General features: G+C 30.4%; 1 protein-coding gene across 1 annotated transcript; it reads right to left on the minus strand.

Annotated features, from left to right (window-relative positions):
* Positions 1–16,682: 16,682 nt before the first annotated feature.
* LOC129956524 (melanization protease 1-like) lies at positions 16,683–24,456 on the minus strand. Its single transcript, XM_056068447.1, has 4 exons — positions 24,397–24,456; positions 22,177–22,262; positions 18,004–18,350; positions 16,683–16,696 (listed from the first exon to the last, which is right to left on the minus strand). Exons 1-4 carry the CDS (start codon positions 24,424–24,426, stop codon positions 16,683–16,685), a joined length of 477 nt encoding a protein of 158 aa, XP_055924422.1. The 5' UTR covers positions 24,427–24,456.
* Between the last annotated feature and the right edge of the window lie 2,360 nt (positions 24,457–26,816).

Consider the following 26,816-nt stretch of genomic DNA (forward strand, 5'->3'; position numbering starts at 1 on the left):
TTTTAAAAAATTCATGATGAACGGGAGGTATATATGGTAATAAATCCATCATATCCTTGTATTTTTCAGATGTAATAAATATCCTTTTTTTCTTACATAAAAGATAATTTTATATTTCTGAAATTACTTGGAATTATTTACCTTCCTCGTTGTGTTGACAAATCGATAATTTTAAATTCAGCATCTCGTTCTATCGAAGTTTTGTTGAACATTTTGTATGGTGCATCCCTTGTAAATCTGATCCAGCATGTAGTTAATAAATTCACCGTTTCTCCATCGGTATTTTTCTTTCTTTTTAAAACCGCTTTTTCCAGAAGTTGGGTTGAGAATAAATTTCCATGTTTAATTTCATGTACTAAAAATTCATCATGTTTTCGATAAATTTGTATTACTTTATAGTAATCCTGGGGAATATGCAAGAAACTGGTTTCTGGATTGAATAATTACTGGATAGTTCCACTCCAAAATCACAATCGTACGGTAGAAATGAATGTCCTGAGATCAATGATATTTATTTCGTTGTCACTGGACTGAATAATCGGTGATTTAAGTAAACATTATTATCGAAACACAAAATTAAGATATACTTTTTATTATTTATAAAATACTGTACAACCACCGATTTTCCATATCAAAAAATAGATAAATAGAAACACCCTAGATTTCAGACATGATGAGAAACGACCACATTTCCTTCACTATAGAGCAACCGGAGCTAAATTTTGCTGTAATACATTCGGTCAAATATAATTTCAACCTAAGATGGACTTGCACCACTTTCAAAATAAACAGATTTTCAATAATGTTAAGAGCTAAAACTTCCATCTCCAAAATACTAGAATCTAAATATTTTTTTCTATAAATTTTTTACTCATAAAAAGATCATAACAAATTTTATCTATAACTGCCATTAGTAGTATAGTAGTATATAGCCATTAGTAGTATATAGTAACTGCCATTAGTTTTATCTATAACTGCCATTAGTAGTGAAGTAGGGCAAGTCCATTTTTTTCAAAAATGGACTTGCCCTACTTTTCAAAATAAACGGCTCATATATAAGTATTAATAATTTTATAATTGCTTATACTATTTTTTATTTGTTTACTAAAATTTCTTTAAGAGCATTTGATAATTAATGAATTGAAAACCTCAGTTAATGGTTTTGTTGTTGCATGCTTTGCTACAAATGTTTATACGATTTATAAATAAGACATTGATCTTTATTGCGTACTTTTACTTATGTACATAAATATTTATTTCGAGCAGTCAAAAAAAGAGTTTTGAAAAATGTAACTGATCCTTCATTTTATATCATAACATCTCTGTTTCCAGGAATCATGTCCTCTTATCCGATTAGATGTAAATGCAGAAAAATCTTATGAAAAAAAAATATTACATACAGGACGCAGATACATTTTAAGGTAGGCAATTACATACACAAATGAAATTAACAATACGAAATGGGAAAAGCACAATTTCTTGAGTATCAAAATATCGAATAAATTAAAAATGATAATATTTAATATGAGTAAAATGAAATAACAAAGCTCATTTTCTGCATTACAAAAATAAAGATGGATAGTCTAAAATTTAGCTCAAAGAAAACGATTTTTAATTCACAATAAATTTCCAAATACCTATTCTGTGATTCCATGTTATATTTTTCTCCAACTGCAAACGAACGAATAACATTTATTTTTATTCATTAAAAAAGTCGCAAGCTGTTTATGTTTTAGTAGTCAGAGTGCCTAATAGACTTGTCAATTCAAAAGTTTTTGTAATACCTTCCTTAAAATAGGCAACAGATAAATGTGTGTTTGCATATCTTTGGTCACATTAAGATGAAATAAGGGATACTTACACTTCAAAACAAGAAATATAAAATAATTAAGTATTTATTATTTTATAGCTACCCCTCAAAAATTATAGAATTCTTTTTGAAGACCATTAATAGTTATAATAATTATAATAACTATTAATATTTATTATCAATAGTATTGTAACTAATAATAGTAAAAACTATTTAATAGTTATATTTTTTTGCATCCTAAAAAACTATTATCGAACTAAATTGGTTTTTATATATTTTAAAAATAAAAAATTACCTTTTCAATGATACCAGTTCCTTTGCCATATAATTTCTTAAACTATAACGCAAATTTAAATTTCCTTTCATCCACAAGGTAACAAAATTTTTATTGTTTATGATGAAATCCAAACGATTTCAGTTTTTAAAAAATTCAGCCATTTAGTTACGTGATTTATTCAGTGTTAAAATTAAAATAAAAATTGCTGTCATTGGACGTAGAAAAAGGATTTCAATTTCCGCTTTTATTTCGCAGTGTATATAATAAACAGGTGATTATGTATAATTACCGGTGATTATCTAACCCATAATCATCAATAAATTTCATGGTGATAATGTATAATCATCGGATTAATCACATCTATCGTTACATATACTTTTTCTAATATGCATGAACAGTAATTTGCAGAAAACTTATTCCATTGAATTCATATTTCTCATTCTTATGAAATCCCTAGGGACATTTTAAATAAATATATTCCATATTGAGAGTTTTAACAATTAGAGAAGCCAATATTTTCAGACGAACAAACTGATCAATTATTAACTGAAAGTGTACATGATTGGCAGGGATAGTATGACATAATTACAAATGTGCGTTTTGCAAACTCTTTGAAGAATGCCTCATTTCTCCAAGTGTTGAAATATTTCAAAAAGTAAAATTTTTCAACTATTACAATACTTCCCATGTGTATTTCAGCATAGAAAAGTCATTGTTTTTGTTTCAGTACCTTTGTAATATTGTAGCAGTTGCATTACTCTTATCTTCTCTTTTGTATACTAGATGGCGATACCTGATTAGGCCATCCCATATGTCATCCCATAGTGCATTGCGATTGTAATTAGAATGAGATGTGATGCTGAACTGTGAATCCGAGCGCGTGAATGTCTTGTCTTTGTGTTTGTGCTTGTTTAGTGTGTGAATGTGATTATTAAAAGAAATGTTCCTAAAAACATTCGTCCTGTTGCTTCCTGCATGGATCATAATAATCTACATACCACCACAATATTAGATTTTTCTCGGTACACGCAGCGTCCTGAGAAAGTAAATTTAAAAAGTTCACCTTTACCAAATTCCAAGGAAGGATGTATCTGCCTGTCAAAAATGCAAACGAAAATTTCAAGAAGTAATACACTGATGTATCATTTCTTCCTATTTTGTAGACCTTCTTTTTACTAAATCTTTCCATACAAGCACTCTATGACATTGAAAGATAGAACAATAGATATCAATAGTATAGAGTATAATTGTTGCGAACTTATTTGAAAAAACGACCTGGGAAAGTTTTGGTCTCATTTTCCTTCTCTCTGGAATCTCTTTCTCTGTGTTTTTTCATGTATTTAAATTTTGGATCTCTTTCCATATGTGATTTTTTCCTTCTACAGTTTTATGTTACAAATTAATTAACGTATTGTGCTTTTGAGCTATTCAGTTTGTATATGCAAGAATATATAGACTCTTACTTTTTTAGCAAATATATTTGTACCAAATCTCGTAGCTCTGGTTCAAATGGTTTGACACATACACGCATACATTCCTTATTATTAACAGAGATTTTACTAAATGCATTATTAGGATATTTTATGTTATTTTTTTATGTCAGGTTTACGTTCAGAGTTCTCAGAGTAGAAATGCATCAAATCCAATTTGGATCATTTTCAAACATGTTTCTATTTTAAATTCTTTATTTGAAGTGTTCTTCACGGCTGAAAAAATATATTAAACGAAGCACAACAAATTATTCTGACGTCCTCAATCCTATAAACCGTTTCCATGTGATTATACAATCAGTGAACACTATATGCCTAATTTCCTCGTAACTTAGTTTAATGCTTTAAACAGCCCATTAAAAATTATCATCAAAATTTCATTCGTGGCACAATGAATATCTTATTTGTATCTTGTTCAATATAGTGGACAAGTCGGGGATCGCTTCTGTAACTCTACCATTGCGGTAATGGATGGTCATAAGCTGGCATTCAGTGCAGGATTTAAGGTCAAGAAATAAGATAAATAATAATAAAAAAAGAAATCAACCGAATAGTTCTTATTTTTATTCGTTTGAATTCAAAATTTAAGAGATGGCAGAAAAGAAAACCAATAAGAAATTTTCTATTAATTGAATCGATTGTTGTGAGGCATAGGTAAATTCTTAACATGCTCCTGAATCCATCTGAAGTGCATGGCAGTTCGAGTGAAATACGAAGGTTCCAAAGGATCGCATCGGACGCCTCTACGGCCAGAAGAAACACCCACAGAGTACCAAAAGTGGCCGAACTTTTGAAATGCCGAGGATCCTGAATCTCCCTGAAAAAAACATGGATTCACTTCATAGTAAAGAAAGAGAAAACAGCGAGATTGTTTAGAAGAAATAGATACCAGTTTTTCAACTTCAAAAATTGATTCCGAATTTAAATTCTGTTCCTGGATGCAAATAAATTCTTTCTTACATACAACTGTAATGCATCAAAATCTTAAGAAAATTTACTCCTCTAAATTGGGAAGTTTCACATACCGAAATGAAATTTAATTGTTCCGGTGAAGAATTTTTGTATAATAAATTATCTGGTTGTAACGAACGCTTTCCACCAAAAAAACAACAAACAAACAAATATAAAAGCAATACTTTTAGTGTAAGTAATAATTACCACCCAAATTTTTTATTTTCTGTCAACGTTTTGGTAGTTCTCAAAGCCTTCAGCCCAGAAACTTGATCATCTCTATGTACACTTTATTGTCTATGGTTTTACCTTTTCCCAGATATTTTTGGTGGATAATACCACCGCAATACCACCAGATACAAAGCATTATATTTTCGTTAATGAAATAGCGCTTTCCAACACTACCAACGGGCTAACCGGGCACAGACCAATCCTCCCCTTTTCGTCTTGTGTTGTTGAAGTAAATCCATTTATCATCACATGTGACGATGCGTTCCAGAATGTTGTCCTTGCTTTGATATTTGAGCTGATTAGTGGAGGACCTGATCATATCTGCCTTTATCTACTTGAGTTAGCTCATGCGACACCTAGCGACTGAACTTGTACGTCAAGTTTATGCAATGCATATGGCGACTAATGGACATGGCGCTAACGTCTAACTCCTTAGCTTGCTTTCGAGTGGTTGAATGCTGATCTTCTTCCACAAGTTCCCGCAGGCGGTCTCATCAACATGAGAGGCAAACCAGAGCGCTCTGCTTCCTGAATGCCATAGTTCTTGTTTTTGAACTTTCGGTACCAAACTCCACAGTGTCATATGATACAATAGTAATATCTAAAGCTGTACGCAAGATTCAGTAACATTCGGTAGCTTACTTTGTTGTTGTTTCTTATGGCATTTTCCACTGACAAGTCCGCTGTTCAAGGACAGCCGATTTAAGCCTAAGGGGGAGCGCTTCTTGTTTTTATCGTAGAGCCAACTTGGGCCAAGAGTACGATTTGACTACTCACGTATCACTCATTCGCTTGCACAACCCCTTTTTAAAAAAGGGCACATTCACACATCTCACAGATAGAACAGGAAGAACAACCATGCCCAAACCGGGACGCCCAGATTACGGAGAAGATGCGCTACCCCTATGCCTGGACGCCGGCTAGCTTACTTTTTGAAACAGAACTGGAAGTAAATGATGGTTCATGATAGTTCAATTTCAGATGCCTTGTACTTAATTATTAATTTTTTTTTTACAGATTTCACATTACAGTGTTATAAAGCAAGTCTCTTTCTTTTAAATGTCAAAAATAGTTTGATAAATTAGGAGCAAACACGCCAAAGCGAACTGTTTGCGCAGACAATGTTAGCAGTGGCGAGAAACCTTCTTTATAACTTAATATCTTAGAATCATAAAAAATGTGCCTTCTCCTGTTACTCATTCTCAGCATGTCTTATTCATATGAATGCAAATAACTTTTAATTTATTCATTCTCATTTGCAACAGTTTTCCGAGAAAAATTCTAATCATTACAGAAAGCTAAAATGTAATTGGTTGACACTACTGTAATTATTCTCAACGCCGAGCTTTGTAAAGCCGAATAAGAATATGGAGTGAGGCCACTGGTCATTAAAACATAAATATCTAATTAAAATCTTGTATTTTTAATGAGAGAATGGAACAGATTGGACATATTGATATTTAACTCATAAATCCCAATTATTTTTCAATTTCTAATTATCTTCTCTATCTTATCAGTTAATATTGTAAATATGTGATCTGCTGTTTTATTTCGAGTTCCCATAAACTTTTAGCAATGGAAGTGGTCTCCGTAAAATTTTCTCGCATATTTTCTGACAAACTTGTTATACCAGAGAATGTCTTGCAGGCATTGGCGTACGATAGTTACGAAATATTTTTTTGGCGTAAATTTAGAATTTTTAGTGGATTAATCGTGTCATCCTTGGCGATCAATCCCTGGCATGCCACTAATAGTATCCGAAAATCGAATTTGTGCTTTAGGTACGTTTTTCTCAAACGTTTGAAACAAAGATTTGCCACAAAACTTCACTTGACATCACAAATACCATACCGAATTCCCTATATTGTTATTAAAAGTTATTTTGTTTTTGAGTTATCGTGTTTGCACGTTTTTGAAAGTACAGACTTCCAGACGATCAACCCGTTGTTTGACTTGGTTCAAAATTAGACAGGTCTCTACGCTATAGATGCTAAATCTGTGTACCGAATCTTATCTATCTAGCTCTCTTCGTTTTGTAGTTGCCGTGTTAACTTATTTTCAAGCATGCAGGCAGACGGGTTTCGTCTGAAGAGATTTTATTCAAAATTTGATGGAAATCTTTAAATGTATTGTAAAGACCGTATACCAAATTTCAAACGTCTAGCTCAAAACATTTTTGAATTATCGTTGGCACAGATAGACAGACAGACAGAAGTTTTTTCAAAATAATGTTTTTGGAATTCGGGGAGGTCTGAAACGTGTAGATTCGTTAAAATCTCGAATTCGAATTGTTTGACGATTACTATACTTTTTATATACTATGTATAGAGAAAGTTAAAAAGCCAAGAGAAGAAAACGAAATTAATCTATCAACAAAAGCTATGCAGAAATATGTTTATTTTTCTGCATAATCGTTATGAAGATTCAGGCCTTCGTCAAATAGATTCATTCATCAGGATTTCGATCCCCTCTTCGAAGAACGTTGCTTTCATTTATGTGAGAAAGACCTTAATATTAATCTGAAACTGCTTGCTAAGCATGGAATTTTTTAGAAGGATCTCTCAAGGAAAAGAAGTGTAGAGCAGAAACATATAAATATTCCTCCTCCAAAGTTTGGCATTTTGGTTGGCCAGCTTATTGTCTTGGATTCTAACATCGTCTATTTTTTTTCAAATCACTAAATCAATTCTTTGGCCAATATCGTATGTTTTGATAGATTTACATCCTTGTCTCTTCCTCATCGAGATCGCAGTTTAGAGCCGAATGTTTAGTTTAGTTATATAACCGTCCCGTTTTTAAAGCAACACTAATAGTATTTTGAGACGGAACTCGTAATTTTCAGCAGCTGTCAGATGACGAGGTCGACACCTGAGCTGGCACCCCCTCTAAATGTCCTCTTACTGGTGTCCCCTTACTGCACCACACCAGTAAGAGGACATTTACCAGGACGGATTTAATGTGCACCATATCCGCTTACACAACGGTTCTTCGGTGGAATCAGGTCTCGAACCTGGAACCCGCAGACACCGAGATCTTACCACCAGGTCACAACGGCCAATACAGCTTGATGATTCTCGTTTCTTTTCTATCAAAGAACAGGCTACGAGCCGAAGCTTTCAGATAAATGAAGAACTCCAAAGAAACTTTAGTGCCAATTTAGGACCAGAGACTCGAAAATATATCTTATATTGTTTTCATATTCGCATGTTATAAAGCACATACTACCGATATTTAGTATTCTTATAATCAGTATTTTTTCTGATATTCTTTGAATAAGAGCACGTAAATTATAATATATATTCAGTTCCATACATGCTTTCTGTGAAAGTTTTACTATATCTGAAGCTGTGGTTGCTTTAAAGGATATCAAAAATAAATTTTAAAGGAAATTTTTTTATAAAATTAATTTTTACCTTCTATCATTTGTGTTACTTATCATCAACTTATTCAGTAGAAAGTAACAGGACATCGAAATTGTGAACTATTTTATAAATCCTGTTGAGGAAGGAATACTGTATTCAAGAATTCCCCCGTCACATCTTTCAATCTCTTTTTTGCAATTTTCCCTAAATTATGGAATATGCAGTATTTTTCCTTTCAACTACATAGATCCAACTCCAGCGTAGGACTATTAAAAAAATGGCTGTTTATGCAGATGTATCGGCGAAGAGGAGATTTGACATACCTTGGAGAAGCACATGTGGAGAAACATCGATTTCTCCACACGATTAGGGATGACGATTATTTTACAAGTGGTTATTACGTAACCAATATCATAAAGTCACAAATACCAGTGATCAATACTTTTCAAAGAAGGGTGTGATTCAAATCCTTTATGCGATCTGACTGGTGATATTTCGATTACAAGTTTTGGATCACGATAGAAAGTAACAATCGATACGATCTGTCCAATGGAAGTTCTTGAACAAAATAGAAAAGGAGAAATCTGTGAATGGGTTGAAAAGTGAACGGACCGGTTATTCTTGGAATTATCGTATCATTGAATTGCATATCACTGAAATTTATCGGAGCGGTGACTTCACTGGAAAGTGTGAAGTCGCCGTTCCACTTCATGAGAGTGACCTTGACTTTCTGATATTCGCATTTGATGATGCACTATTCCATACAAATCATTTTTAATTGCTTGTAACATGACTTTGCATATATCCCGTTTACTGATGGCGCCATCTATTGATAGAATATAGAACTGAAGTAAATATTTAAAGAAATGACATATATATTTAATTCAAATTCTTCAGAAAATGGTTTACTCAAATAAAAAAATTAAATAAATAGTTTTGAAAAAAAAATCAATTTAAGAAATAAGCTGAAGTAGATAAATTAATTCAATCACCCGTTACTTAAATCAGTAATAAAGTATTAATTACAATTAATAAATTTTATAATCAATACTAAATAATAATTTTTAATTAATAATATGATTGAAATAACAGATATTTGGAAAAAATATTTAAAAATAACAATGACAAAATTATTTGTTATTCAAAAAATCGTAGATTATGCATCTCTATCATTTGTCCTTTGTTGTTAAAGTCTAGAATCCACCTCGTTGTCAACACCCATAGGACAAAAATCTCGCTTTGTTAGCTGTTGGTAATTGACTTGATTAAAGAATGGATATAAATATTTCTTTTCAACATTTTTACTTTCTCGTATGCATAGTATAAAGAAAGTATAGTGATCATCAGAAAATTCGAACCCGGGATTCTGGCGAATCTTCACATTTTAAATCTACCTACCTGAAGTCGAAAAAAACATTTTTGGAAAAAGTCCGTTTCTCTGTCAGTGACACAGATAACTCAAAAACGCTTTGGGCTAGATAGTCGAAATTTGATATACGGTCTTTACACCACATTTTCAGATTTCTATCAATTTTGAGTAAAACATGTTCAGAGGAAGTTCGTTTATCCGGCTGTTCGAACATAACTCGATAATTACCAAATGAAGAGAGTTAGATAAAAAAAAATCCATATATAAATTCAACATCTGTAATGTAGACACTTACCAAATTCTGAGCCAAATCCAACAACGGGTTGACTGCCCGTCGGTCTGTACTTTCAGAAACATGTAAACGCATTCATTCAAAAACGCAGCGACTTAAATATATCAAATTTGGTATGGGATTTTGTGACTACAGGGGCAGTTTTGTATCATATTCTTGTTTCAGTTGGTTGTGAAAACTGTTTTTAAAATACAAATTCGATTTTTGGATCATGCCAGGGATGACATAATAGGTTCAGCCAATGTCGCCATAATAAACCTATTATGTCGCCAATGATGACATAATCGGTTCAGTAAAAATGCTAAATTCAAGCCAGGGGTTAATATTTCGTAATTATTGTACGCTAATTTTATATAAGTCTTTCTTTGGCATGACATGTTCATCAGAGAGTTTGTGAGAAAGTCTTGGGAAGATCGCTTCCGCTGGTTTTGACAATATTTTGTTGCAATATTAGGTCTATAAAACTTGAACTTACATGGCAGACAGTTTGATTGCTCTCTAGAAGGCACATGGTCATGGTGAAGTCCATCATTTTGCATCTCTCTTTGTCAAAAGACCTGATAAGAGCACCTTCTCTCAGAGTCGGCACCTCTGAAACATAAGATAACTTCTTATTTACTTCAAGCAATTTAACATGTTTGAAAAGCTGATTTTTTACGATAATGTTCACTATTATATTAGTTAAATTTCATCCGACGCGAGTGTGGTTCCAAACCATGGTCCAACGACCTTCAAGCCATCTTCTGAAATATACCATTAAAAGAGGCTCTTATATTTCAATGGATTCACATAAATCACATTATGTGCAATTCTTTAACTAAAATGGATTTTTTTTGGGTCACCAGGTATTTTATAACGATGTTATAAAATATACAGAAGACACTCAAAAGAAGTTACACCATGAAATTAATGAATTCTTCGTGAATTAGCATATTTCAAAATTTTATTCAAGGCTCAGGGTTTTCTAATGACGAGGTTTCAATATTGTTGATCTGAGAATCAAGTTCGTTGAAAATATGCTCTTTACATAATCTGGAGAAAGTTAAACTTCTTGTAATATGTTGAATATCATGTAGATTAGAAAAGATCTGGGATGTATACATAATTTGATTCAAAGTTGGCAGAAGACAGTCTTCTTAAAATGCCAAACGGGCCAATACTCAAATAGTATATACACTACTCGAAAATGTAAAGGATCATTCACTTTTTCGAATATATATATATATATACTAGCTGGTATACCCGACGAGTTGCTGCCGCAGAAGAAATAATTTTGGAAATTTGAAATAGCTATCTTGTTTAATTAGGAATGATAGAAACAATGATATTTATTTTATTGTCGATAATGAATATATTCATTGAAATTGAATGATATATAAGGGAGAAGTACAAACAATATTCATTCTATTATTTTAATTTGTTATTATTTGTTATTCAAGTGATTGAGGGTAGACAATAGTTTTTGTTTTTCCATCTTCAGTAAAACTAAATAAATTTCTTGACTGTTCGATTTGTGAATATCCGACATACAATGGTCATGTGAAAATCATGGATTTTTTTTAGGTTCACTCCGCACACTTGAAGTGATTGCGCCTTTTTGATGATCATCGAGAATGCAAGTCGAATGGGGAACTGCAGTCCTTTGAAATCAAAATGTATGTCGGTGGGAATAATGGGAATGCGTGGAATGAGCATATCTTCCCTATTCGACTTTCCGTTAAGAATTGTTGCCTCTATTTTTTCCGCATGTTGGTCTCCTGATTCTGATGTGCGCGATTGGGCAACACATTAACATTGCCTTCATTGTTGATAATAAGATTTTGAAGCACGTGAATTTACAATTCGTAAATGATCTGCTTCATTGCCCTCTCATCTTTCCTCGTTTGTCTGAGAATCTCAAATTTGCTTATTTCTGTGTGCTTCAGTGTACTAACTACGGTGTAATCTACTAACTGGCGAAAGTTTGGGAGGCATATTTTTTGACGAAGCAATTAACAAACGAGCAATTATAACCGAAATATCGCTTATCGATTCACTGAATAAATCAAACATTTACTGTTTGCACTGGAAAAATTTCTTTATATATAATTTACCTTGATCGGCATCGATAATAATAATTCTATTTTATATATGTGAGATATACTCCGAATAATATGTGTGGTTCACCGCAGCCAAAATATTGTGCACGTTGAATGGCATTATTTTGTGTAGATGACTATTCATTAACGAAAAGAAAAAAAAGTTATCCTTACACTAAATATTTTCGATTTCATTTCACTCATATTGATTGGCATCGATGATAATAATTTTATGTTATTTGATATGTGTGCGATTAACTCGAATGACATGTGCCGTTTATCTTTTGTCGATTTCAATGATCAGTTTTAAAATAATGTTGAATTATAGAAACGTATGAAGAGATTTGTGTGTATATTTTATTGTGTTCAAAATACATGCTAATAATTGTACTATTCCTATTACCTTCGCGCAAGTGCAAGTAATAAGTTAACAAAGTTTTATTGCAATCTGATGATCGGTACGGCAGCGAGTAAAATACGAACAAACAAAATTTTATTTTTATATATATAAGATTAAATTGCTCGTAATTCAAGCATATGTTCGTCGCTCAAGTACAAAAATATTTCAAAAACGTGAGAATTGCCCAAATGCTCGTTAAATCGTAAATTAAAAAAATATATATATATTCTTGAAACTAACAGAAATACATTGTAAACCTACTGTATAGTTTCACATCTTGATTTATATCGCAACTTAGAGCAGTCATACTTTTATTTATAATGTGGAAAATTTTTACTTCAAAACGATAAGAATGGAAATTGAAAACCAGAAGTAGTTAGTATTTATAAACTTATGGCCGGTTTCGGAAGATGAGATACTGGTCACTATTATGTACATAATAATTTTGTAAACAATTCAATTGATTTCTACATTATGAATTTCTGAGAGAACATTTCTGGAAGTCTTTTTTTTTTAAAAAATTGATAATGCTGTAACGTTTTAAAATATCAATATTCGCTGACGAACTATAGCGATCATTTTTATTTCGAAGAAGGACGTTCATTCAACACATTGCTGTATTCATACTTAAACATACTAAATATACCAGATACTTATTTCCCTATGTAAATCAAAATGGAAAAAAATTTATATTTTCACGATAATATGCTTTTTTATTCAGTTGTATTAAACTCTTTTCCCTTTAAAAGACTGATTATAAATGAATATAAATTACTGTATTAAAATTTATCAAATATGTAATTAAGCAATTCAACACTCATTTGCCCATCTTCTTGTTCTCCATTTCTTTTCGCAACCTTAACCCTCTTTGTTCCATGTCTTCTATGCCAGATAAAATTGTAAGAAGTGCAATTATTTTCCCACTTTCAAAGCGAAATGAAGAATATTATTTTTATATTTTCCGTGCAATTTCAAATGAAATGGGATAATTTTAACTGTCCTTAGAATTTATAATTATTAGTCACTTTTAAATAAATTTTTATATTTATTTCTACATCATTCATTTAGATATTAATTCCTATTTTTCCCCCCTAACCAACCTTCAAAGTATTATTGGTTTCTTTCAATTGTTAAGATGGTAATAACTATTCGCCCTATTTCAGTTGTTAATAAACTCAAGATATATCAATAGTCACCAGCTGTCATTGTTTGAAACCGCAGCATAACTGTTTAAATGCTCAACAAAGTGACAAATGCAAACAGTCTAACGGAACAAACAATGAATCCCTGCTTTGTTGTTTTCTATTAAAATTCATTTACTGTTTTGCAATAGAACGTTGTGCGACTTTTTTTTTTGCTGAGTAATGATGCTTAGTGCGATTTTCGGGAATTTCAATGAGGCTTCGGCCATCGTTGTGTTCCTCGTCTTTATGACGATTTGGGAGATACTAGAGTATTTCCTTTTCACCGATGCACCATCTGTTGGGGACGTGGATTCAGATCTAGTTTTGGATCTTGATACGGATGCACCATCTCATCCGTCTGTTCAACGAGTTGCTATTGTGAGCTCGTATACAGTTTATAAGATCTGCCAGGCTCTGGAGTTACCTGCTGAACTGGTTCCTATTCAAGTTCAGAAGATTGAGATTCCAACTGTAAAATCGCTTGCGATTTACAAAATGTGCTGATCACTGGATTTGCCGGCACGCCTGGCCCCAATAGGAACACCAGTTTTAGAGTCCCATGCGGTCTACCAATTTTGCATGGCCCTGGACTTACCAGCTGAGTACAGACAACGGCAGAACGCAGTGTAACAACAAAACTGTCTTCAGCTGCCCAATAATGTTGAAAACTGTCTTCGGTTGCCGAATGCTGCATCAAAAACTGTCATCGGCGTCTAGATGCGGTTTCAAAGACTGTCATTGATTGCAAAATGCTCTTTCACAGACTGTCGTCAATTAAAAGATGCTGTCTTGGAACCAAGAGAGCCGTCAGATACAGCGATGAAGGGAGGGTTGGCGGGCGGGGAACAAGAGTAGCACACCTCCACGTGGTGTTCCCTGGGCAACGGGGCAGTTCTGTGGAACTGCAACGGCTAAGATGCTACTCATTAACAAATTTAAATAAAGGATATTTGATTAATCTGGAAAAAAATTGTACTTATTATTAATTTTTTTTTTTTGGTCTTGAAGATATACATTTACATTTCCGTGTTACAAACATTTACTCCCTTCTTTAAATATTACAACACAATTTTTTTTTTTTTTACGGTGCAATATCTGTTGAATTTGAAAGCACTTGTAACTTGAAAATTTTTTGCACCGCTTTTACTTTGAAAAAATGCGACTTGCCTGAGTAGAAAGAACGTACAGTATATATATATATATATATATATATATATATATATATATATATATATATATATATATATATATATATATATATATATATATATATATATATATATATATATATATATACTACATATGCGTTCCACAAAATATTTTTTTTTTATAATTTATGCAATATTTCAAAGAATTATTCCGTAAAAATTTCTCGATTCAGTATAAAATACAGTTTTACTTTCAAACAGATTTAAAGGCGATAAATAATATTTTATTTATTTTACTTCAATCAATAAATGTACTTCTGAAAACAAAGTCTAAATTTTATACAGTCCTTCGATCCTATAAACCATATTAATAAAATAATCTTGACAAACTAACATTTCAATCCTCTGCAATCAAGCTTGACCGAGTTATAAAACTTTGAATATTATTCGTTTAGGACAATCAACAATTTCATTATTTAAACAATCAGTCTAGGAAAAGTCCAAATGTTGATTGCTGTATTTTCCTCAAGACGGTCGATGGAGAGGCCTAAAATTGTGCGTTTTTATAGAATAGAGGCATTCAAATTTTGATAACCCAATCAGTTTTAATTCAAAAAGAGAGGACATTTTTGTAATTTAAAATATTAGTGACTATAGAATATTTTATTAGATATGACTCAAAAAACCGAGGATCTGCATAAAAATTTTAAATTGCTAGATCATCGGAACATTTATTAATTTAAACTACATAAAATATCGTTATTTATTTCATTTAGTTTATTTTTATTAGATATATACACCAATTAATAAAGTTAAAAAAATTAGTTGTTGGGCACTGAATAGAGTCGATATTCTGTTTATATTAAATTACAAGCCGCCTTTGGCGACCGGCAGGTTCGCCAATATTAATGTTCGTTAAAATTTTAATAATTAAATATCTTATGTAATCCTACTTTAATTCCTGTTCAAAATATTTTAAAATTTCAAATTTTGATAGTCATATAATATTATAAAGGCCTTCAGTCATAACATAATATGTATCTCTCTAATTTTCTGTTAGCTCCCGTAGAATTTATGCTTTAAATTAATTTGAAAATGATTAATCTGAAATTAATATAATAATATTTTTTACTGAAACAAAGCATTTTTTTTAATAATATGATTACTGAAAACAGAGTCACTGAACATTTAAAACTTATGGGCAATAAAGAATATCTTTCTTAATTTATGTAATATCCCAAGAATTTGTCAACAAAACTTTCTCAGATTCATCATCAGCATATTGATTAATTAACAATGTTTAATTTTAAATGCATCTGGCACTAAGAAAATAAACAGAATCGTTTAAAATAATCGGTCGAAAACAGGTTAAAAAAAAACTACTTAAAAAACGATGTACTTAAAACTATAAGCATATACAAAAAATATATAACTAACATAAATACAATTTTTAATTACAAAAGCACACAAATCACCTAAAAATAATTTAAATCAAGTCCGAATCCGTTGAAAATAGTTGTCAACAATCAGAACACAATGCGCACGCGTGAATTTTCAACGTCACTTATGGTAACGCAAATGCGTGAATTTTTCTACTCTAATTGGGGTAACGGTATGCAGATTAGAAATTTTTAATTTCCTTTATTCTGTTTTACTTTAATTCAAAATTACTTCAGAATGAATCTGAAAGATCGATTAATTAACAGTGATTAATTTTAAATGCATCAAACTCTAAGAAAATAAACATAATCGTTTGAAATAATCGGCCGAAAATATGTTTAACCTATCCTTATTAGAGTGGGAAAAAAACTGAAGCATTACTCATTTGGCGGTGGGGAAAGGAAAAGATTTTTTTTCGGGAAAGTTAGTTTTTAATTAATAATTAAAATTCTAATTAAAAATTCAAAAAAGGGAACCCAAGTGCACATTTCCGACCTCCAAGTTATACATGTACCAAAATTTGTAGCTGTAGGTCAAACAGTTTGGCCTGCAGAACGTCAAGACACGCACACACACACATTGAGCTTTATTATAAGTATATATATATGTGTTAAAATGATATTTTCCCCCCAGAAATATTGGGATGCAAGTTACTTTGTAGACTCTAAAAAACATATAAAAACAGAAAATTTGGCAAATAATTTTATCACTTTAACACATGAAAGGCTATCTTAAGCATTTTTCAAGAAAATTTAAATAAACTATTTACTTTAGACTTCTATTCGATATGGACTACGTGTTGTCTTCCGGGATAACTAAAATGGCTTATAACTTAGTTATCCCGGAAAATCATCTGTAAATTTTAAGGCTCCCTTTTTCCCTTTCTCCATAAGGGCAGCCTTTAGCTATCGAATGATCAACAGAATTCTACAGAGATATTCAATTTGTGTCCTTAAGATGTCCTATGCCTCTTCCTGTTTACGTCGGGTAAACAAGCGGGCCACTAATTCATTGGCCGCCAATAAATCATTTACAGTTTTTTGAAAAATACGCACATAATTTTAAAATGACTAATATTCTTTTCTCATATTTACATACATATATACACAAATCATAATTACAAAAATATATTTAATAATTTTAATAAAAACAGTTTTTAAAAGACAGTTTTATCAAATTATTAAAATAGATTTTATTTGAATTATTATTTATTTTTAGTATGCAATTTATAATTCATTACTATAAATATTATGGAATCAATTTTTTCTCAGATATACTACCAGATATCACCACGTTACAAAATCAAGATTTAATTGAAATAATCGAGAAATTCATAAATGATTTCTGAATACTTTTTAAAAATGGTGCATTGCCAATAAGAGCAAATATGAACTGTATAAAACTTCAAAATTATATCTTCAAAATTTAATACTTCATTAGAAAGTGCCCACAACATAGCGAATTTTGGAATAGGGAACGGCTGATCTTGGGGATTTGAATGATTGAGTCGCCACGAAATTTTGGAATTGGGAATGACTGACCTTGGGAATTTTGGAATAGGGAATGGCTGACCTTGGGAATTTGAATGATTGAGTCGAAACGGAATTTGAAATGGATACTCTTTATTATCCGTTTTAATATTAATGCATTATAACAGCCTTACGACCGTCATCTGAATAGAGGTAGCAGCCCCACCGCATTATTTTATTCAATAATTACTGAACGCGAGAATCAACCATAACTCATGAATCTTATCATCATATCCTGCCATCAGCTAAGTTGTAATTTGGTAGTAATGAATGTATTGGGAAGTATTGGAAAGAATGAATTGCTAAATTCCATCTTTACTAAGATGAAATAGGTCAAATTAAATAAAACTGAGTAAAAAAAATTAAAAAAAAATGTTGCAGCATAGAATAAAAGAAATAAAATGGCTGGAGACTAATAATATTAAGATGTTATTACACTTACCTATTTGAGTTTCATTCTGGCGTCCGAAACCGGCAATGAAAATCTTTCCAAGTGCATCCTGCATACCCGGACGATGCAAACAAATCGGAACAGGATACGAAATCCCACAGAGTATTTCTTCGCTCAGCTGCAGGAGCGCAATGTCGTACATTCCTGGTACAAACTGCCCATGAATGGGATAATATGGGTGGGGAATTATTTTGGATACAGTGAAATTTGATTCTCCTAGACCTTTTCCTGCTGGGAGCATTTTGACGATCATTTCATACGGCTCTCTAAGACGATATAAAGGCGTCCCGTACGGTATGTTCATGGGTTGAAAATTCCAATTCGGTGGAAAATTATATCTAAAATAAAAATAAAGCCAAGTAGAAAAGTGCGGTTTTATTGCTATGCAAAAAACTAAAGTACTAAAACAAGGAGGGTAGGTTTTTCTTTCCATCAAAATTTTATTTACCAGAACTTTCTAATATATATATATATATATATATATATATATATATATATATATATATATATATATATATATATATATATATATATATATATATATATATATATATATATATATATATATATATACAACCAATCTAAAGTAAGAAAAGGTTTGAAAACGAAACAAAACAGTTTCGAAATCGCAACTAAAATTTATTACCTATTTAAACTAAAACCAAAAAGGAACTTCATAGTATTTAGAGAGCGCAATTGCAGCTACTTCTAAAACACAGATGAATTGATACAAAAGTATTAGAATCAAGTTAATAGGAAAAACAAAAATCCAAATAAAAATTAAACCAAAAAATTATTAAAAAAATATTAAAAAAAGAATCCGGCCTGAAGACTTTTTCAAGGGTCACCCTCAGGCAGGGATTCAAATAAAGGGATTTTTTCTGTGAGGACATACAGACATAAGTCTAATAATGATTCCTCGTGACCCGAAAATCCCCTGAAATTATGCTCAAGAGATATACCATTTTAACAGAAAGGAAATACAAAATAACAAATTAGAAAAAAATAACCACAAAGTAAAAATACAATAAAAACAATAACAATAAAAACAAAAACAGCATTAAAATTAAAATTAAAAACGAAAAGGCCAGCACATACCATCCAACAGTCAAGGAAACTTTAAACAATCGATTGTGATTTCCTGTTTTTAAAAAAGTTAACGGTAAATTACGTAAACAGAAGTAGGCACCCAGCGCCATCTATTGAGTGATCCAATATGCAAGTAAAGTTCTATTTTAATTTAAGCCAAAGGATTAATCCCAAACCATACCTTGTTTAATTAAAAAATTGACATTACAGTAATTTCTAGGAAAATCATTTTTAATTAAATTTTTAAGGAGGATATTTGATGCTTCAATATAAGAATTTTTATTATTGCAAACCCTTTTGATCCTGTTAACTTGTGAGAAAATTAGATTTTTGAAAATTTTAGAGTTTAGATTGGAATGGTAGTTACATAGTTTTGTTATTTTAAAGTTGAAATCATCCCTTTTATCGTATATACCAACTATTGTTTTATCATTAGCAATTTCGATTTTTAAATCCAGAAAGGTAGCCTCAAGTTGATTTTTATTTGTATCTTTTAGAATTAAATCTTTTGGATAGCAATTAGTAATAATATTAGTATTGTCGAAGTTAATCAAAAGTAGGTCAACAATATATCTCCACCCGTTTATTAAATTATATTTAATTATTTTTTTCTCGTAGTAATGCAGGAAAATATTAGCTAAAGCACTTGAGAAAGCTGTCCCCATTGGAATGCCCATGACTTGTTTATAAAAATTAATACCATTAAACACGTAATTTTCAGTAATATTAATATTTTTTTAATAATTTTTTGGTTTAATTTTTATTTGATTTTTGTTTTTCCTATTAACTTGATTCTAATACTTTTGTGTATATATATATATATATATATATATATATATATATATATATATATATATATATATATATATATATATATATATATATATATATATATATATATAGGCCCTACAACATTGCAATCTACATTTTTTTAAAACATTTATACCATTTTTGAGATAGAAACAATAACTCCAGAGTTTAACTCTAAATGCCGTTGTAAATGATTGCTCAAGATAAGCGATGATGAGTAAAGTAAATGATTGCTCAAGATAAGATAAAATAATTTTTGAAAAACGTTTTTATTAGTATTATTAGTGTACTAAAAAGGAAAAACATAATTTTTATTGTTTTCTTTCTTCTGGTTTTCAAAACTTAAATTCATTATTTTAAGTATTTATTTCCAAATCAACTTTTCACACATTCGCTAACAGATGGCGGCACATGTTTGGAAGGATTATTTAAATAAAACAATTGAATAATAGATCGTTAATATCTGAAAATACTATTGAATCTTATGCTCGAAAACGAAAAAGTGTATAAGGGTTCAAAACCCTAGCATAATGAAAAAATAAATAAATCGATAGTAAAATGTCATCCTCTTTATTTAACAACTAATATAAGAATTTTTTTTAAGTCAATTCCTACTTTCGCAAGAATTGAACTTTCATTCTTCACCTTCACGTGAAAAATACTGGAATCCTTGCATTTTACCGATGGAGCTACTGCCTGGTGATTTCAACTTTCATTACAAACTGCTAAAACTCCATTTAAAGAATTAAAAATTAATTAAATTTAATAATTAATGAATTAATATTTGAAAAATCTGTATTAACATGAAGTGTCATCCACTACAATTAAAAAAAATGTATTTAAACTTGAGTGGATGAATAAAAAGTATTTTATTAACGATTGAAAAATTGAACAAGATATATAAATATATATAGGGAGAGTGTGAACTAATAGTAGGAATTGAAAAATATATCTTATATAGAAAAAGTTAAATAAATGTATAAAACGAAGAAGAGATAATAGCTTTATTGTAAATACAACTTGGTTTAAATTTGATATCAATAACCTTTATTAAGTCAGATATCATGGTTATAGTGAAATGGTATCCTAAGAAGTACCTTCTAAGGCGCGCTTGAATGAAAATGGGATTATAATTCTAAGAGTATTTTGAAACTTCTCTGGTTGATGACAGCATACATCAGAAGAAATCTACTGTAAATCAGTCATTTGCGATATATGCGAAATGGAATAGTCAAAACGCAACGGTTTCCTTTCAACACATTCAATGTGTAAAAATTGGAATATTCTCGTCACAATTTATTAAGCGAAATAATATTTTCTATCGACTGAAAATTTAATAATGGCAATAGTATATTTACAACAAAGATAATTAGTATAGACCTTCCATTTAGTAATCAGCTTTATGTATAATTTGTGAATGGGAATACAAGAATCAGTACCAGCTCTGCTGAATCTTTGGATAAAATGGTCAATTTATTTAATAATCTCCAGATCAGATTGGCACAATCCATGAAAAAGTCTTTTTGCTGGCTGAAATTGGGATTTGCTCTCGCCATATTTGAGCTCACCTGACTTTGATTTGATCCAGAGAAGAAAGAACCACTGCTGAGTTTCTGCCGAGCTTCTTATATAAACGGATGGTTCTACCCGAAGCATTAACAAAAATGACATTGATTGAGACATTCCAATAATTCCGCGTCTCTGTAAACGGATTGAACAGAAGGCTGAAGACTACATCGAAAGATTGCAAATTTTAATAGTTGTTCTAGCATCATATCACATGTAATTATATTGTTGCTTCTGTTAAATTTTCAGTCCTAGTGGATCACATGGTGCAGTTTTTAGATGGCATAATTGATTTTATCGAAATAATTCGTGTCCTGTGAGTACAATTAACTTGCAACAAACTGGTCCATCCTACTTAACTAATAGCATAAACGTCACTACAACACCGAAAAATTCCATCAGATATACTCAGATCAATGCAAAGTCCTCGATAAACATCGATTTCACTCGCATCTTGTTAAAAAAAAAAAAAAAAAAAAAAAAAACTGGATTATTGCATGCTCACGTACATTCATTCCACGATTCTACTTTTCTGATGCTTCTATTTTATTCATACCGGCATTAACCGCTTTATGACAATTTTCATCTAAAATATGCAGTGAAATCTCATTGTTTTTTTCAGTAGAATAATGCAGCACCACCAACCAACTTTTATTTGGGCGAACCATATATTTCTTCTATAAATTGTCATCTACTTACGTGACAACACAGTGTGCTGCAGTTAAAACAAAATTTGATGAAATCAAGGCTCCAGAGCAGACTGTACCTTCTGCTGCCACTAAAACCTAAAAAAAATTCAGGTTTATTTATCAAATTAAAAATATAAAGAGATAATTAAAAAAATTTTGAATAAAAAATTCTAAATGAATCATTGTTTCACCCAAAAGAAAACCAAGAATGAAAATTTTCATTTTTCAATTTTAATAAGTTAAATTTCGAAGTAAAAATACAGGTTTGTTTCTAAAATCATTTATGTTTCTAAGCTAAGAATTCATCACTACTGTAATGATATGTAGTGAAAAAGAGAAATTTCTTTGTTTACAACTAATTTACCACATGGTTTTAGCTATTAACCTATAGACTCTAATACAACATTTGTGAAAAAGCATACTGGCACATTTTTATTCTACCTAATTCATAATATGTGTTTACCTTCAATTAGAATTAAAATCATGAATTATTGGTATATATTATTGGCTGAACCAGGGCAAAGAATATGTTGGCACATTCTTAATCTGTCTGATTCACAGTATGCGTTTATTGCCAATTAGCATCAAAATCACGAACTGTTGCCATTATTATTGGTAAAACGAGAATACATGTTTCGAAAAGAAATATGTTGGTAGATTTTCATCTCACCTGATTCACAGTAGCATTTGCCTCCGATTAATATCACGAATGTTGACTTTTATTATTAAACAAACGAATGCACAGGTTCCGAAGAAAAAACGTGTTGGCTAATTGGTGTCAAAATCATGAACTATTAGCTATTATAATTAATTATAATATAATATATCTGTATTTTATGGATCCATATAAACGCTATGACAGAAAAACTCAATATCTTAAATAAATAAAATTTGGCATGAGAATTTGTGATTCAAATTGATATTCCATATCAAATTTTGATTTCGATTGGCTTGATTCCTTTCTGGCTTTTTCCTTTGATTTTCAGCTTTCCAAAGGCGTGTTTGATTTTAGAGTACTTACGTATTAGGCGTATGATGTCAATTATCGCCAAAAAGCAGGAAGCTAGGTTCATTCATGCAGTAAAAACATTAGATTCACAGCACGTATATATATATTTCGTGACTGTTTGACCCTGATCATGGTCTTGCCTAAAATCCAAAATTTTATGCGGGGGAGAGGAATTACATCTTTCTTAGAGAGTATGTGAAAAAGTTTTAGGGAGTTAACTTCCACTGCGTCACATTAAATTAGAGGACACGTGGATTAGATTTTTAAAAGAAGAGGAATTCTAATTGACTTAATATACAACATGTGTATGGTAAGGATAGTTATTTAATGTGCCAACTGGAAAAATACTCTAAATGTCGGAAATATTTATATTTTATATTATTTGAATCAATAAATATTATTTTGAAAAAAAAAATCCCGATATTTCGGTATTTTATAAATTCCCAAATTTATTAATTTAGTAAAATATCTTAAACATATTAATTAAAGAAAGAAACAAGAGATTTCCACTGATGACTCAAACTGACCGAGTTATGAAACTTTGAATATCACCATGTTAATCGAATATAGATCGTTTCACTGACTGCTTTGGGAACTCTATCATTCAAAGCGCAATGTGTCACAAAGTAATCGTTGATTGATCTAAAATAATGAAATTCAAGGTTTCACAGTTCAATGAATTTCAATTTCTGAAGAATAAAAGCTTGTTTTTATTTAATAAATCCAGGATATTTTACGAAATAGGTTTGGAAGATTATATAAGAACATAGAATTTTAAATTCTTTTAGAAATACATTTATTAACTCAAACTGCACAAATTAAAATTTTTTACATTAATTAGACAAATTTTTCACCGTGGTGTATATGACTCTATCTAATAGTTTAAAAATTGATTACTGAGCCACTATTATAGTTGATACTTTGTATATTTCATTTAAATCGGTCCAAAAATATGCAAACATTTGAGAATGTCCAGAAAATAAATAATCAATTCTGTGATTCGTATTGCAAAAGTAAAGAAATTAAAATATATCCTATAAACTAAAAATAACTGCAAAATCTTAATTTTTACATCATAACTCACTTAAAATATATTCCGCTTTCACACATTGACTTCAAGTTGTTTTGAATCACATGATGGAAGAGAGTTGCACAAAATATGAAAAATGTAGATTCTTTTAATGTCGTTTATTTATACAAAAAATTTCAATTCGTACTTACAATCCAAGGATATTTTCTCATTGGCTGCATTGGAATTCCGTTGAAAATCAATGGAACCACAAAATAACCACAAACTGAAAATTGATACAACACGTGTTATTCGTAGTATCTTTTCCTTTTTTTCTTTCTTTTTTCTTTTAATTATACGTTTTCAAATTTATGTAATTAAAATTGAAAATTCATGCATAAATTGTTCGCTTACTTATGAATCCAAACTTACTTAATTCCAAAATTGAAAATAGTTATGTCCAAAATTATTTAACAGATTTTTCTTGAATTACAAATCAACGAAACATAAGGAAGATTTTAGTGTTCTTAATAGTTAATTTTTTTATTATTAAAATCTATTTCAACATAAATAAAATATCGCTCCATTTATATTGATATCCCAATTCAATGAAAATATTATAATTATTTTAGATCATTTTATTTGTTCGTTAATATGATGCCATTTGAAATTAAATTTAAAATAATTTCTAGACCTAATAACTTAAAGATAAAAATTAGCTTTCGATGATTTTTAAAAATCGTTTGGTATAGTTTTACTTTTTTTTTTCCCAAAAGCTGCGAGATTTAAAAATTTTTAATTTACTTGATATTTTCTGTTGGTAATTTGGTGGGTTTTTAAAAAAATATATAGTTTATTTCCGTGCGGATTGGAATTCTGTTCGTAGAAACCTTATTAATTCTAAATACATTTTTGCTTTTACTCATGTGAAATAAATTTAGATAGAAAACCTGACTATATATGGTGCTATAATCTTTTAATGTTAGAAGAATTATTGCTATATTACTTTCTTTTAAAAATACAGAAAAATAAAAATAAATAATGTATCCCTATTCTGCCCTAATACCTTGGTTGACTGAATTTAACTAATGATTGAATGCATGGCCGTCTCACCATGCATTAGAATTTCGGTTCTAATGGACGAGTTATAATCACGAGTCATAAGCTTAAATTGTACATATAACAAGATTTCAAATTTTTATTAAAAGCATACCTTATACTGAAACCTATCCAGCATGGAAAAATAAGATAAAATATCATATCTTGGGCATCGAAAATGGAAAAAAAGTTGGGATGAAATATTAGTAGAAAAATAAAAACAGTGTGAGCTCCATTTCATCAATGAAGTTATGCTTAATTTGTTTTAAATTATGGTTAATTTTTAAATAAATTTTAAAAATTAAAAATTTAATTAAAAAATTATTTGTCAAAAATATTAATATTAATACAAAAAATTTGTTCTCTGTCTTTTAAAAGGATATAAAAATTGTTTTTTTGTGTTGCAATAGTTTTGAAAGTTATTACGAAGAAACCTTAAAAATTATGATTAATTTCTAATTAATTAAAATTTCAAATGACATTTCTTCGAGGGGAATTAATCTGCCTGAATAATTTGTAAATTTGGGAATACAGGAAATAAATTCGATTTCATGATCTAATAACTAAATGATGATCTATTTATAAAGGCGATCAATCCCCCCCCCCTTGTCCCTGGACATATGCTTGGTTGACCGATATTAGAAACATCATATGAAAGCATCGAAATGGGGAGGTATTTGTTTTATGGAAAAAAACGAAGCCAAACGAAATAAAATATAAAATATCTCTCCACAAAAATAATTTGAAATATAGAATAATAATGGATCAAATGTACAGAGTTAAAATGCTATATTTTAGAAATAGTCTACTTACTTTTACAATTTTCAAAATGCGAAGATTCCTCGCTTTCCCTGGCCTGCAAAGAAAATTTCAACGATTTTAAATTTTGACTTATTATTACTATTCTAGATTTTGGCTTCTTCGGCAAAATTCATTCTGAACTTTAACCTTTCTAACTCGTTCTATCTTAGACGACTTACATCGTTCTATTTAATGTGTATAGATTTTTCTACTTATCTGTCACCATTGATTAATTCTGATGTTGCACATACATATAGAAACCTGCAACTTTGGTGTAAAGACTGTCTACCAAATTTCAGCCGTTTAGCTCAAAGCAATTTTGAGTTATCTTTGTCACAGACAGACAAACGGACATTTTTCATAAATGTGGTTTGAAAACTCAGAGAGGTCTAAAACGTGGAGATTCATCAAAATATCGATTTCGAATTTTTGTGTCGATTATTATACTTTCTCTATACTACATATACGAGGAAGTAATAAATGTCTTTAGATAATTTTCTTGTAAAAGAACATGAATTACGAATAATAAATTACGATATTATAAAATTGTCTGACTACTTTTTTAGGAATGCATTGTTCCATATTTATTCCCATGGAAAAAAATTGTTTCGTTTACTGAGTTTTTCGCATTACGAAAAAGATACGTGAACGAATTATGCTCTTTAAGTGAAATTCTGCTGTACCACCTGGTGGCGTCCCCTGATGTTTAAAATAAAAAATAATAATTAAATTT

The sequence above is a fragment of the Argiope bruennichi genome, chromosome 11 (genome assembly GCF_947563725.1).
Source record: "Argiope bruennichi chromosome 11, qqArgBrue1.1, whole genome shotgun sequence".
Classification (NCBI taxonomy): Eukaryota; Metazoa; Arthropoda; class Arachnida; order Araneae; family Araneidae; genus Argiope; species Argiope bruennichi.